The sequence below is a fragment of the Dipodomys spectabilis genome, unplaced genomic scaffold (genome assembly GCF_019054845.1).
Source record: "Dipodomys spectabilis isolate Male_0828 unplaced genomic scaffold, ASM1905484v1 ptg000241l, whole genome shotgun sequence".
Classification (NCBI taxonomy): Eukaryota; Metazoa; Chordata; class Mammalia; order Rodentia; family Heteromyidae; genus Dipodomys; species Dipodomys spectabilis.
In genome coordinates, this window is record NW_024870918.1 from 5,450,712 (window position 1) to 5,466,068 (window position 15,357).

At 42.3% G+C, this 15,357-nt stretch overlaps 1 protein-coding gene across 1 annotated transcript in view; it reads left to right on the plus strand.

Annotated features, from left to right (window-relative positions):
* Positions 1 to 15,357, plus strand: part of Mamdc2 (MAM domain containing 2) — a 144,664-nt gene that overhangs the window by 86,748 nt on the left and 42,559 nt on the right. Inside the window, exons 6-9 of the mRNA XM_042699356.1 lie at positions 2,136 to 2,392; positions 6,567 to 6,660; positions 11,288 to 11,431; positions 12,123 to 12,388. Of these exons, the coding sequence (XP_042555290.1) occupies positions 2,136 to 2,392; positions 6,567 to 6,660; positions 11,288 to 11,431; positions 12,123 to 12,388 (761 nt within the window). The remainder of the gene's footprint in view (positions 1 to 2,135; positions 2,393 to 6,566; positions 6,661 to 11,287; positions 11,432 to 12,122; positions 12,389 to 15,357) is intronic.

Below are 15,357 nucleotides of genomic sequence, written 5' to 3' on the forward strand. Positions count from 1 at the left end.
GAGATGAAAAATTTGTGATGAGTTGCCTTTTGTGTCCCAGTAGAAACACTGTGTTATCAGTAAAATATGTGTGTATACACATATAAATATACACACATATATATATATATATATGTATGTGTGTGTATATAGATGTATATATACATATACATCTATATACACACACATACATATATCCAACTGGCAATCAATGAATTAAGGAGAGAAAAAAGAGGGCCACAGAATGTGGTTTTGTCTAGTGGTTCCATGTGAGACATAGTGTCAGCAGTCTTGATCTGATTCCCAGCAACCTCTCTGATTCACTTTGGGCAGGTCACAATATGTTTGCTGAATTTTTTTTATCTGGACAGGAAATGTGACTGTGGCTCACTTTAGCATCATGAACATGAGTTGTTGAGGAGGCACTTCAACCACAAATAGAGGAAATAAAACATTGTCTACACAGTAGGTGAGCTACTGACTGTCTTTTAAAAAAGACTGGCCCGTATCTGTCAACTGGGAGGGAAAATCAAATCACCACGGGGCTGAGGGTGAGAATTTTCTCGAGCTTAGCAGGGTGATCCCACCCTGAAAGTGGAAAGAATCGCTGCAAGTGGATTTTTACCAAGTTTCAAAGATGCTTTCAAACTCTTGCAGACTCTTTGGAGATGATGCATTCTTCCTTGCCCGAGGCACAATGGTCCTCACTTCAGAGCAGTATGAGTTGGAGTCCCGGAGAAACTGGCACTAAGCTGTGATTAGGTGGGAGACAATACCTGTGAGGAGAGAAGAGGGGGAGAAGCCTAGTCGTTGGAGACAAAGTCGGTACTCGATACGTGCGTTAGGCACGCTGTCTAGAAGCCATGACGAGGTTTTAATTTTAATTATTTTCAAATCATAAGGCAAACGAGTATAGTCATCACAAATACAATAACAAACCCAGCCTAGATTCCTTTGTCTTTGCATCAATTCCATCATAGGCTCGAGTTTTTAATATTGTACAGAGGAAAGAAAAGACCCATCCTAGCACGGCCTTGTTGGAGAAGAGTTTTCAGCACAGGATGTGAATCTTGGGGGTGGGGGGGGCATGGCTAGGTGGATTGGTGGTTTCCGGAAGAGCATCCCCTGGGATGCTGGATCACTGGCTAGGAAACATTCCAGAATGTTGTGGCCTTGGTACAAACACTGTTGTAGAGCCAAAGGTGAGGCAGCTGAGACTGGCAGGCAGTTATGGAACCTGAAGCTAATTCTGTTGAAGGAGAAGTGGGCAGCCCAACCTGTGCCCACCCCTCAATGACATAGCAAAGAAACCAAGCTCTCCTCTCCTCAGATTCCCTCTGAGGCATATCTTCCAGAAACAATACCTGCTCGATTGGTAAGATGTATTACAAAAGGTAACATCAACTGCATCTCTGCCTTTGAGGTTCACGTGAGTTCTTGATGTGCAGAAAATTATGTTATAGGGGCTCACTGGCCACCATGCATTCTCCATTGCTAGAAAGTTCTAGACAAGTCTAGCTGCCCACTCCCCTCCTTCCCAGAGCTGCTGATAGGCATTTGGGCTTTGATAAAAGGAGTGTCCTTCTTTCTGTATTAGAAGTTCTGTCCAGTTTGACATTCAGACTCTTCCTTTCAATTCTGTCTGGCGCTGGTGGCTCACACCTGTCATCCTAGCTATTTAGGAGGCTGAGATCTGAGGATCACAGTTCAAAGCCAGCCTGGGCAGCAAAGTCTATGAGACTCTGTTTTCCAGATATCCATCAGAAAACCAGAAGTGGTACCGTGGCTCAAAGTGGTAGAGCACTAGCCTTGGTGTATTCCAAGTCAACGTATTCTGCAAGGTGGACACAGCCTATCTGGTCTCCTCTGATGAGAATGTTTTTTGTCAGTCACAGGGCTTGAAGTTGGTATCTGGGCATTGTCCCTGAGTTCTTTTGTCTCAATAAAAGAGAAGCTACATGCTACAGGTTTAGTTGTGGTAGAATGCCCTGAAATCATGTGCCAGCCTGCAAGCTGCAACATTTATCCACCCATGACCAGATCTCATCCATACCCCCTCTTCTTCTGCCCCACCGCTGCCACTGGAAGTCGTGCTGGAGTGGGCCCCAGAATGGAGTCATTCCAAACTCTTGCTGTGTCTCCCGGTGTCATTCCAGGCCACTACATGTACGTGGACTCCGTGTACGTCAAACACTTTCAGGAAGTGGCACAGCTGGTTTCCCCCGTGACCACAGCTCCCATGTCCGGCTGCCTGTCATTCTATTACCAGCTTGAGCAAAGGAACGACAATGTCTTCTCCCTGTATACTCGGGACGTGGCGGGCCTGTATGAAGAGATCTGGAAAGTGAACAACCCGGGGAATGCCGCCTGGAACCTAGCCGAGGTGGAGTTCAGCGCTCCTTATCCCATAGAGGTAGGTGTGTGGGAAGCCAGATGCCAGGCCTGACCACCCTGCAAAGATGCCACGCACACAGACATGGAGATCATCCCACGCTACAGCCTACAACCAGCTTTTGGTTCTTGCTGTAGCTCAATCCTTTTCTTTCATTAGATTTGTATGTATGTGTGTGTGTGTGTGTGTGTGTGTGTGTGTGTGTGTGTGTATGCGTGCATGCGCGTGCATGCCAGTACTGAGGCTAGAACTCAAGGCTTTGTGCTCTGGCTTAGCTTTCTTTTTCCACTCCAGGCTGGCATTCTACCCCTTGGGCTGCCCCTCCACTTCCAGTCTCTTGCTAGTTAATTGGAAATGAGATTTGTATGACTGGGGTTGGCTTCAAACTGAGATCCTCAGATCTTAGCCTCCTGAGTATTTAGGATGACAAGCATAAGCCACCGGTGCCTTGCTTCATTTGTCCTTTGTGACAAAAAGAAATAATTTTCCATGTTTATGGAATACAGTGCGATGTTCTGTTAAGTGTTTATAACATGTAATACTCAAATCAGGGTAACTAGCCTGTGCATTACCACAAACATTTGTCATTTCTGGGTAGAGACAACATTCAAAATCCCCTCTTCTGTGCTGGGAAGTTGGCTCAGTGGTAGAATGCTTGCCTTGCATGCATGAGACTCTGAGTTTGATTCCTCAGCACCGCATAAGCAGAAAAAAGTGCTGTGGCTCAAATGTAGTGTGCCAGCCTTGAGCTGAAGAGCTGAGGGACAGCGCCCAGGCCGAGTTCAACCCCCATGACTGACCAAAAAAAAAAAATCCCCTCTTCAAACTAGTTTTTAATACACAATATATTAGCTATGGTCAGCTTCATGTGCATTAGAAGAAAAAGAATATGTCCCACCAAACTGTAACTTTATACCCATCAGCTCACTTCCCTTCCCGTCCTGCGTTGCCTCCATTTGCACTTTTCTTATTCCCTTCTCAGTCCCCTCTACTTCTCTTTCCTCTGTATTCTCTCAGCCTTCCCCCTTATCTCCGAGTATATGTTTACATGGTATGTTTCCAAATGTGGAAGACCCCATCTTTGACCTTAGGAGCATCCCACTAGGACCAGAGAGGGGAGAGGGGAGGGAGAGGGGAGGGAGGAAGGGAAAGAGGAAGGAAGGGAGGGAGGGAGGGAGGGAGGGAGGGAGGGAGGGAGGAAGGGAGGGAGGGAGGGAGAGTTCAAAACAGGCCATCAGAGTTCCCTGAGTATAGTTTTAGAGGCTTTCCTTAATTAGGAGAATTGTTATCCTAGAAAAAAAAGTATGTTCTTTCTTTCTTTGTGACAGAAATAATGTCATGATGTCAGAAGCAAACTTATCAGAGCCCTAATTTAAAACCAGTCTTTGTGCCTTGAGTTTAAAAAAAAAAACCAAAACCTTTTTTCTTTTCCTCTTTTTTCTCATTTTAAAAATTTTCAATGATCTTTAAGTAGATGTACAAAAGAGTTGCCATCTACAAAGCGGTTTATGAATACAGTATATCTTGGTCAATGTCACCTGTCAACAGCCTACCCATCACCCTCCTAACTGCTGCTTCCCTTACTCCTCTTAATTTTGTAGGGTATAGATTAGATTCTTTTCTTCATGTTGCCTCTCTTCTCTTCATTTGACTCTCTTCCCTTGATTCCATCCTACCCCTTTCAAATATCCACTTCCTGGTGGGTTGTGTTGTTGTTGTTGCTGTTTTGTTTTTGCTGAAACTTAACATTGCCTATTTGAGTTCTCCCTTGAATCTACTGTATTTCATTTAATACTTTAAAAAAAGTTTTAGCAAGGATCAGTTTTAGTGTAACAAAATGAAAGTAGGAAGAAATAGGCAAAGAGAGACAAAAGGTTGAACAAATACATCAGTGGTACTCACTAGACACTATATTGAAAATGAACTGGGAGGAAGCCAGGGAAGGGGTAACACTGTCCAAAAAGAAATGTACTAACTTCTTACCTAACTTATGAAACAGTAACCGCTCTGTACATCACCTCTCATAACAATAAAAATATTTTGTTACAAAAAGAGACATTCCGCTCAGGAAATGAGAGTTAAAGACTCCAAAATCTTTTTTTAAATAGTTGTCTAAGGGACAAATGTCCAACACAGAAGAAGTTGAAAATGCAAATTATTAAAATAACCGGACAACCTTGAAGCCAGTCTCACAACAACAAAGAAAACTCACAGTTTGGTGTTTATCCTTGTGGAACTTTTTTCTAAACACACATATTGACACTTCCCTGTCCTAAGTATGGATTTCAGAACTTGCATGTTCCACAATTACTCTCCAATAACATCCATCATGTTATCCCCACGAGAAAGGAGGAAACAGACTGTCGAAGATGTTTAACACGTTCTTTTTTTCTAGGTCACATAGCTGGTGGATGCCAGAGAATGTAGGAAACTTCCTAGCCTAAAACCTCACCCACAGCTGAGGGAGGAGGCTCTGCTCTGTTTGAGGGTCCCACAGGACCTGAACAGGTTCAGGGGGGCTGGATTGTGGTGGCCAAGTGTGAGGTGCCTGAGAGGGTTTGAAGTTTTGAGGAGAGGCTGCGATCACAGGCACTACCCCCCGCACTTTTCACTTGGTGCCTTTTACAGCTTCTTTCCCAGCTTCTTCTAAAGTAAGACGTAGCAAATAATTCATCCCGCTGGCTGCTTTTCAGGGGTGCCATCTGCCATCCTGCTGCAGAATCTGTGGGTTCTGATGTACCCCATCTACTAATGTTCTCATCTCCTTCCTATTTCTCTTGTCTGTATCACCCCAAATGGCCCTGGAGAGACCACAGTGCCATTTGCAGAAAGTGTGCTATTTCCTCACCCGAAGCCTGACCAAGCCTCCATGGACTTGTGTGTGCACGCGCAAGTGCGGTGCACCAGTTCCAGGGTTTTAACTCAGGGACCTTGCACTATCTATCAGATTCTTCAGCTCAAGGCTGGCACTCGACCACGTGAGCCACTTCTGGTTGTTTTGATTGGTTTTGTTTCTTTCTGGGTTTTATTTTATTTTGTGTTTTGTCAATGTTGTTAATTGGAGATAAGAATCTTACAGACTCCTGCCAAAGCTGGCTTCTAACCATGATACTAAGATCTCAGTTTCCTGAGTAGCTAAAATTACAAGTGTGAGCCACTGATGGCCCTGCTCTATTTGCTCTTGTGGCTCAACGGAAATTAGTTTGTGAGTTTGGGTTGCAACGAGAAAAACTTAGGTGTGCATGTGTGTGTTGCTTTTTTGTTGTTGTTGTTTTGTTTTGGTTGGTCGTGGGGCTTGAACTCTAGGCCTGGGCACTGTCCCTGAGCTCTTGAGGTCAAAGTGAGCACTCTACTACTTGAGCCACAGTACCACTTCCGGTTTTCTGGTGGTTCATTGGAGATAAGAGTCTCATGGACTTTCCTTTCCGGGCTGGCTTTGAACTGCGATCCTTAGATCTCAGCCTCCTGAGTAGCTAGGATTACAAGGGTGAACCACTGGTACCCAGCTTGCTTTTTCTTTTTCTTTTTTTTTTTTTTTTTCATTTTCAAGTTGTCAACATTTTTAAAAATCTAACATTTCAAACACCAATCTAAAGATTCAGCTCCTCCTAATAATTTGTTAGGCCCAGAGACATCAGACCTTGTACTTGCTTTCTAGAATGGCTCTACCAAAGTAGCTCAATATGGCTAGTAAACAGGGAGTTGGGTCTCACATTTCTAAAGGCCACAAGTCTAAGCAAGGTTAAGGTGTCAGCAGGGTGTGTTCCTCCTGATGGCTGGAAGAGAATCTGTGCACTTCACTTGTGGTGATTTGATAGCAGTCCTCAGATCTCAGCCTCCTGCTAGCTTAGCTGGGCTTACAGGCATGAGTTACAGGCATGAGCCTCTGGTGCCCAACTTCTTTTGAGACTTTTAATAACCTCCTGGAAGTACCCATCTCCCAATCTTGTCACAGTAGGAATTTAGACTTCAACATTGAACTCTTTAGGGGATAAAAACATTCAAATTATAGCAATTTCATTCTCCCTAAAAGAGAAGAATATAGGTTGACTGTGTAGACGATTGTCCAAATGCTTACATTTCAGAACATAATTGTCTCTTATAGTTTGGTCTTACCTATTTTGATTGGCATGGCATTCTGAATCATAGTTAAAAGCAAAAACAGCATGTAAACAGCATGTATTTCCATCTTCAGGTTATTTTTGAAGTTGCTTTCAATGGTCCCAAAGGAGGATATGTTGCCCTGGATGATATTTCTTTCTCACCTGTTCACTGCCAAAATCAGACAGGTGAGCATTCTTTTTCTTCTTCTCTACTAGGAATTTTCCTTTCTCAATAGATGCCTGTGGTCATGGATTGCTTTAAATTGTCTTTGATTTCCATGTCTTTCATCTTGTCATCTCTCTGGACTATTTACGCTCATTGCCCTCACAGAGTGAATCTGATTTTTCTGAAATTATAGGCAAGTTGTCATACCTTAAGATCCTCGTGTCTCCTCCATATACTAAGAAAGGAAAATTAAACATTAATTTACTCCAACTCAAAGGCTATCTTAGATCAGTAGACAGTGGTTGGGTAGATGCAAAGATCTCTCACAACCTAGAAACTAAAGTTCTAAGACTCTTTCCAACTTGAAGTATCTGAGGTTTGTTTGTTTAAAGATGTTCACATTTGGTAGATATCTCGAGGATGGTTTTGGGTGAATATTATATCCTCTTAATGTAATTACTTGCTCTTTCATAGTGCAATTAAATGAATTAAAATGTTTATCATGGCCAGTTTTATAATCCCATAACTGATGTTTAGAAACAGGAAATTCTTTACTTTCTGTTAAAAAAACTTAAGCAAATTGAGTCAAAAGGATTTGAAAAATAAATGGTGTACTATAAAGGATGACACTGTATTAGTGATAACCCAGATACATGCCGTTGACCTTGACATTTAGTGAACTGTATCCTTGAGACACTGGTTGTCTTGTCTTCTTAATGAGTCCTCATTCTGGGTCTAGAGCATGGGAGATAATATTTTTGAACTTGACTTTTGTGGTCTGACTTCTCTAAACTAGAGCTCATGCCTAATTTAAGATTACATTAGTAGTAATTTCATAACCTCCTTATGATTATTTTTAGGAACTTTCTTTTCTCTTATTACACTTACATTGACCTTCTATTTCCAGATTCTATATGTGGGAGAAGTATTTACTCACTGTCTGCCCTGTGAGAGAGAGGGCTGAAGAAGAGGAGCGGATAAAATTAACCTTTATATGAGTTCTCCCTTTTGAAAAGGGAGCTTTTCTCTACTTATATTGGCAGTCTGTTGCTGAAAGTAATATAACATAACTCAGGATTCACATTCCGAGTTTTGCCTTTGTAAGCCATGTGACGTGTTTAGAATCTCAAAGAAATAAGCTTTACAGCTGTGGAGAAAGGAGTCCTGCTTCACAGAGCTATTTGGGAATATTAATGAGTTAATTAACGTCTTTGACAGTGATAGCTTGGAGTAGGAGACATGGGAAATGCATGGTCATGTGACAATATTATTGACTTAATTTTTTAAAAATGTCCACTCATTTCCTGGAGAACTAGGGATTAGATTGAAATTTGCAAAGGACTTTGCCTTGATGAATGTGCCAATCAGAGTCTGCTTTCCCCTTCTTTTTTAAAAGTTTATTTATTTTTATTGTTTTGTGCCAGTACTAATGTTTGAACTCGGGACCTAAGCACCTTCCAGTGTTTAAATCAACGCTGACACTTTACCACTTGAGCCATAGCTCCACTTCTGGCATTTTGGGATTAATTGGAGATAAGAGTCTCGTGGGTTTTCCTACTTAGTCTTTATTAACTGTGATCCTCAGATCTCAGCCTCCTGAATAGTTAGGATTACAGATATTAACCCACCAATGTCCGATTTTATTTTCTCCTTCTTTGAGTAGCTGAGTTGTGTATTTTTGAGTCTCTAGAAGCTGAACTCTTTGGTTTTCATACTTTATCTTGCATGTCAAAGAGTATATGTCCTTCTGTTTAATAAGGTACCAACATTTTTTTTTCTTTTCTGTCTTCCTTTGTCTGTTTTCTCCAGCTAGATCTAGAATTTTCTTTCCTTATTTCTCTAGTTGACTGAGACAGGAATTACTTCAGAGTGTAAAGCATCAGTTGCCACCATCTAGTTGGATTTAGAGTTATCTAGTCTTCCAGAACTAAGATTCATCGCTGAGCCATAGATGTTAAACACCATGTCATATAGCTCCCTAACCTCCCCCTCAGGATGCTTCCAGAAGACATGACACTCCCTCCCCCATGACTTACAGCTTTTCCCTTGCCATACCTTTTCCACCCATATATTCTCCTGTCCTAGAGTTCTTTAGGAATAAGATCTCCTTTGGGTTTATTAATCCTGGATTACCTGGCAATCAGTCTATCTACTTCTAGGAATCCTGCCTGAAGGCCTAACCCTGAACTCCTCTGCTAGATACAGACTCAACTTCTTTGGTATGTAGGCCATCCCGCACCCAGGTTAGGGACCTGACCGATCATGGACATCCCTCTCAGGAGGAGTCCTCTCCACTACCTGAATCCAGGTCTATGTCATGAATGACATACTCCCCAGACCTCTTGTCCAATTGAAACCTCGGATCCAATTCCTGCTTAGATCACAGGTGAAGCTTCCACAGTTTCCCTTGTCTGTCAGCCTTGAGGGTTTTTCTGCTTCGTCAGAGACCCAGCCCCTTGTATCATCATGATTCCTAAGTCTGGGGCAGGGTTCCACTCATACTTCCACCAGCCATTTTTGACTGTCTCCAACTGCCCTCAAGCTGGTTCCTAGGAAATAAAACTACCCTGAAAGGTTAACAACCTTCCAAGTACACACTACCCAATATCCACGTATTTTAGCACTACTGGGGCTTAGACCTAGAGAGCTGATGATGATGAGTTTGTGCCCATGAATTTGATGGAGGCGAAGAAAGACTTCCAACTCGTCTTCTCAGACTGTAGCAAATTCCAGCTAATTAGATTATCTTCAAAAGCTCTCATTGCCAAGCGGTTCAAATATCAGGCAGCAAGTAATTAACTAAAGCTTACATGATGATGCTTTTGGGTAACTTTGCTTCAAGGGGCTTTAATTTCTTTCTCTTTTTTAATTTTTTTTCAGTGATCCTTAACTGAGGCTCACAGGCTTACCTCTGTCTCACTCTTCCCTAGACATTGACACTCTCAGTAGCTCAACTTGTGATTACCACTTAACCCACGCTTCTGAAACAAGCTGGAAGTACTAGGCCTTGCCCCCACTCCAGATCCTGGGCAGCTTACTGATAGTCACAGACAGGCCATCTGAGCCATCTTTACTGATCTCAGGGTAGAGGCCATGTTCTGAGCGATAAAGATTTAGCCCATCAATTATTTTTGAAATTTTCTTGTTATCAGACTGTAGTATTTTGCCAAAGAAAATATAATCATAGCCCAGTGCCCATGGTTCGTGCCTGTAATCCTAGCTATTTGGGACACTGACATCTGACGGTCTCAGTTCAAAGCCAGCCCAAGCTGACAAATCTGAAAGACTCTTAGCTCCAATTAACTAGCAAAAAGCCAGAGTTAGAGGTATAGCTCAAGTGGTAGAGGACCATCCTTCAGGGGAAATAAATCTAACTGAGGAGGGTAAAAGTGGAAGGGACTCAGAAAGGAAGGGAGGAGGGTGAACAAATGCAATCATGCTACTCACTATACACTATGTGGAAAATGACCTACATAATTTGTGGGCGGGACTGGGAGGGGGAAATTGGAAAAAAAAATAAAGGAAGGGGTGACATTGTCTAAATAAAAGAAATTCACTCATTACCTGACTTATAAAATGGTAATCCCTCTGTGTAACACCTTAATAATAACAATACTGTTATACTTAAAACTAAGAACGTCAAGCCAAGTAAGAGCTTCAGATCTTGAGTTCAAACTCCTGTAACCCGGCTCCAACTACCACCCCCCCCCCTATAATCACAATCATTATCATAAAAACCTTGGCCATATGATTAAGTGTGTCACCCTGGGAAGAGGTGGCCCTTGCTTACTTTCAAGCTTTATTTTGGTTTTGCTCTAAATTTTTTTATTTATTTTGTTTTGGTAAATTTATTTCTTTACTATTTTTTTATTTCTTATATCAGTCTTGGGGCTTGAACTCAGGGCCTTGGTACTGTCCTTGATTTTTGATACTCAAGGCTAGCGTTCTACCACCTGAGCCAGAGTTCCACTTCCAGTTTTCAGTAGTTAAGTAGAGATAAGAGTTTCACAGACTCTTCTGCCCAGACTGACCTCGAACCATGATCCTAAGATCTCAGCCTTCTGAGTAGCTAGGATTCTAGATAGGGTGTGGCTTTTGAACTGATTTCTACTGAGTATGATTTTCCAAAGGCTGAGAAACTCCTGCTACTAATGCCAATTAAAAATAGAGAGGGGCCTTGCTTTTACCACAGAGACTTATAAAGAAAGGAAAAATTATTTCTGGAGTCATTTCCAAAACATAGGTCTTGAGAGAACTTGAGTCCCTAAAAATCCTTTCCTAGTCTCTTACTGTCTTTTAAATTTTATATCAGTGGATTTTGAGTTGTGAAGAAGTGTATAATAAGTACTCAATCTTTACATCCTGCACGAAAATTCCCTTTGAAGTCTGATTCTTACTTATTTTCATCAAGAATGTGGACAGAACTCCTTTCTCCCCTCCCTGTGGAAAAGAAGAGAACAATTTCCCTGTCATGTTCAACACTGTTTTGCTGCTAACTTGTCAGCCTGCCATTAGGGTAAAAATATTTTGCTGTGGTTTTTCTGTTTGGGTCTCCCTTGGTACAACTGTAGCCAGATCTGTCAATTCGTTGATGTTGTCCTTAGAGATCCTGGAGTTTGATGGTAACTTTGCTTCTTATTTGCTCAGGGCTTCCTTTCAGTGCTGTGGAAGCAAGCTGTAATTTTGAGGAAGATTTCTGCAAATTTTACCAAGATAAAGAAGGTCTTGGTTGGACCCGGGTAAAAGTAAAGCCTAACATGTATCGGGCTGGCGACCACACTACTGGTTTCGGTGAGTCGGGAGTCTATCTACAGGGACATCTCACCTGGTATGCATTTTGGGCCAGTCTTATTCCTACTTACAAAGAAATCAGTTTTTTTAAAAATTAACCCAGGCGCTGGTGGCTCATCCCTGAAATCCTCGCTATGCAGGAGACTGAGATATGAGGATCATGGTTCCAAACCAGTCTGGGCGAGAATGACTCTTGTCTCTAATACACTATCAAAACAACAAACAATCAAACAAAAATAGCCAGTACTTGACCACTTGAGGTATACTTCTACTTTTGGCTTTCTGCTGATTAACTGGAGATAAAAGAGTCTCACAGTATTTTCCTGCTGTGCTGGCCCGGACTGTTAATCATCAGATTTCAGCTTCCTGAGTAGCTAGGATGACAGGTGTGAGCCACTGGCACCTGGCTGAAAAGTATAACCCTTAATTGATGACCAGAATCTAAGCCTGTGCCACAGGAAATCTATATCAGGTTATGAAGTTTATGCAGGGGTCTCAAGAGGTGATATTTGTAACAGATGCAGATAGATATTTCCTATCACTTAAACCACAGACAGAAACACCTTCTGTCATTTAAAGGCCAGTGGGAATAGTCACTGTGTAGATCCACTGCAAAATGTAATCAAATTTCCTCCCTAATAAGCTGGACTAGCTTATTGCTCTTGCACTAAATACTTTACTATGTCCACAGGGTATTACTTGCTGGCCAATACCAAGTTTACATCTCAGCCTGGCTACATTGGAAGGCTCTACGGTCCCTCTCTACCAGGAAACTTGCAGTATTGCCTACGTTTTCATTATGCCATCTCTGGGTTTTTGAAAATGAGCGACACTCTCGCAGTTTATATCTTTGAGGAAAACCACATGGTTCAAGAGAAGATCTGGTCTGTGCTCGAGTCCCCGCGAGGTGTGTGGATCCAGGCTGAAATCTCTTTCAAAAAGCCCATGCCGACCAAGGTACAGTGGAGCTTGCGTGGCCTTTGTTCATTCAGTTGTGGGATCAGGTGATGAATTCATTTAGTTGCTGCTGACTGATGAGATGCTGTTTGCTTCCTGATCAGCCTAAAGGCCTACCCTGTCCCCCACCCTACCAATGTATGCATTAATTCACGCCCTCTTCCCCCATTTCTGGGTGCCTAATTCATGGGCACATAGGAGGCTTGCTTGTCTTTCTTTAAAGATTCTCTCTTTCTCTGTCACAAGCACACATCAGGGAGAATGATAGATTATTTTTATATCTATATTTTTTGAGAAAATGGGTTGGAATGAAACATGGTTGCTCTTCAAGTCATCTCTCATTATTTTATATATATATATATCTTTAGGGGTGTGGGGAGGTGGCTTCATGGTAGAGTGCTTGCCTAGCATGCATAAAACCCTGGCTTCTATTCCTCAGTACCACATACACAGTAAAAGCTGGAAGTAGCACTGTGGCTCAAGTGGTAGAGTGCTTGCCTTGAGCAAAAGAAGCTCAGGGACTGCGCCCAGGCCCTGAGTTCACAAGCCCCAGGACTGGCAAAAATACATACATACAGACATAATCTTTACAAAGCAGACATGGTACTCATTAGACACTATGTTGAAAATGAACTATACAACATGTAGGTGCGGCTGGGAAGGAAAAACAGGGAGTGAAAGAGAGAGAGAGAGAAAGAGGGAGAGAGGGGGGGAGGGAGGGAGGGAGGGAAGAAGGGAAGGAGGGAGGGAGGGAAGGGGGAAGTTCACAAAAAAAATGTACTCTTTATCTGATTTTGTAACTGTAACCCTTCTGTACATCACCTGTTTTGTCAGTCATGGGGCTTGAACTCAGGGCCTAGATGCTGTTCCTGACCTTTTTTGCTCAAGGCTAATGCTCTACCACTTTGAACCACAACTTTACTTCTGGTTTTCTGGTGGTTAACTGGCGATAAGAGTTTCATGGACTTTTCTCCCTGGGCTGAAAACCATGATCCTCTTATCCCAACCTCCTGAGTAGTTAGGATTATAGGTGTGAGCCACTAACTTAGATGCCCAGCTAAGTTAAGTTAGTTGTGTGTGTGTGTGTGTGTGTGTGTGTGTGTGAGTGTGTGTGTGTGTGTGTGTGTGTTCCAGACCTGGGGCCTGAACTCAAGGCCTGGGCACTGTCTTTGAGCACTTTTGCTCAAAGCTACAGCTCTACCACTTGAGCCACAGCTCTACTTCTTGTACATATCACCTTTATCATAACAATAAAAAATGTTCTTTAAATGCATTTCCCATAGGGTAACAAAGTTGACAAGAAATGTACTCATTACCTTACTTATGAAACTGAAACCTCTCTGTACATCACCTTGATAATAAAAAAAAATCATTCCCCTCTGATAAAAAAAATACCTTTTAGGGGCTGGGAAGGTGGCTCAGTGGTAAGAGTGCATGCCTTGCATGCCAGAGGCCCTGGGTTCGATTCCTCAGCACCACATAAGCAAAGAGAAAAAAGCCGGAAGTGGCGCTGTGGCTCAAGTGGTAGAGCGCTAGCCTTGAGCTGAAGAGCTGAGGGACAGCGCCCAGGCCTAGAGTTCAGGTCCCATGACCGGACCCCAAAAAAAAAAAAAAAAAAAAAAATACCTTTTAGTTGTACAGCAAGATTTCACTTCAACATGTCAGTTTATGCTTACAATGAATTTTTTATTTAATAGTTACACAAATAAGTTTCAATTCCAGAATCAGGTTATGAATATGATGCATTTTGATCCATGTTACCTCTTACATAACTCTCCCTGAAAGATAGGATATTTTTTTTGAAAGAAATGACCAAATCAGCCAAGCAAATCAGCCTGTAATCCTAGCCACTTAAGAGACAGAGTCTGGAGGAGCTCAGCTTAAGGCCAGCTTAAACATAAAGATTCCAGACTCCATCTCACTCAATGCCCAGACACCGTGGCACAGGCTTGTTATTCTAGTTACAGGGGAAGCATCATGGCTGAGAGCAGCGGCCCATGCCTGGCATGCCCAGTGACATAGAGAAGCAGCAGTAGAAGGACAATGGCCTGGAATAGCCAGAGGATAAAGTGAGACCCTACCTTGAACATAACCAAAGTAAAAGCAGAGCTAGAGGTATAGCTCCCATGATAGAACCTTACCTAACAAATATAAGGCCCCGCGTTCAATCCCCAGTATTGCAAAATAAATAAAGACAAAAAGGAGTAGCCAGGTGCCAGTGGCTCATGCCTGAAAAACTAGCCACTCAAGAGGCTGAGACGTGAGGATCATGGTTGATCATAGCTGAGCCTAGATAAAATGCCACATCAAGCCTGCCACAGTCAGAGAGAATGCACATGGGGAATTGTCAACAGCTGGCATTGATAGCAACAAAAATTAAAAAAAAAGACTTCCATTTCAAAATAGAATATGAAAGGAAACAATAGTCTCCCAGGATTAACAACACATTAACTTAAGGAGGTTGTGTAGATACAGTAAATTCTGTCATTACAACTCAGTAGGATAGGAAAAGCCATTTTCTTCCAAAGATGACTGTCCTTCAAGAAAAGACATAGAATAAAAGACATAGAATAAAAGTCTTTTCTTCTAAGCACTGGGAGCTCAGGAAATCTGGTTGAATGAATGGATCCATCAGTTGGTTACTCTCATTACCCTGTCTTGGAGAAGCCTAGTTCTCTTCATTCTCCTTAGGGATTCCCAAGGCTCAACTTTGCTTTGCTGTTAGCAGTTATTTAATTCCTGTAAGTATGGCAACACCTGTACCTACAAACACACATATATGCTATGTTCCAACCCTGTTCTGTTGAATGTTTTTGTACATTTCTGGTTTTGTAGCAGGGTTTCACTATAATTATCTCAGGTTGCACCTGAACTTGCTCTGTAGATATGGCAGTCCTCAAACCCATGATTCTTTTATCTCAGAAGCCAGAGTACTGGGATTATAGGCATGTGCCACCATGCCCAGCTGG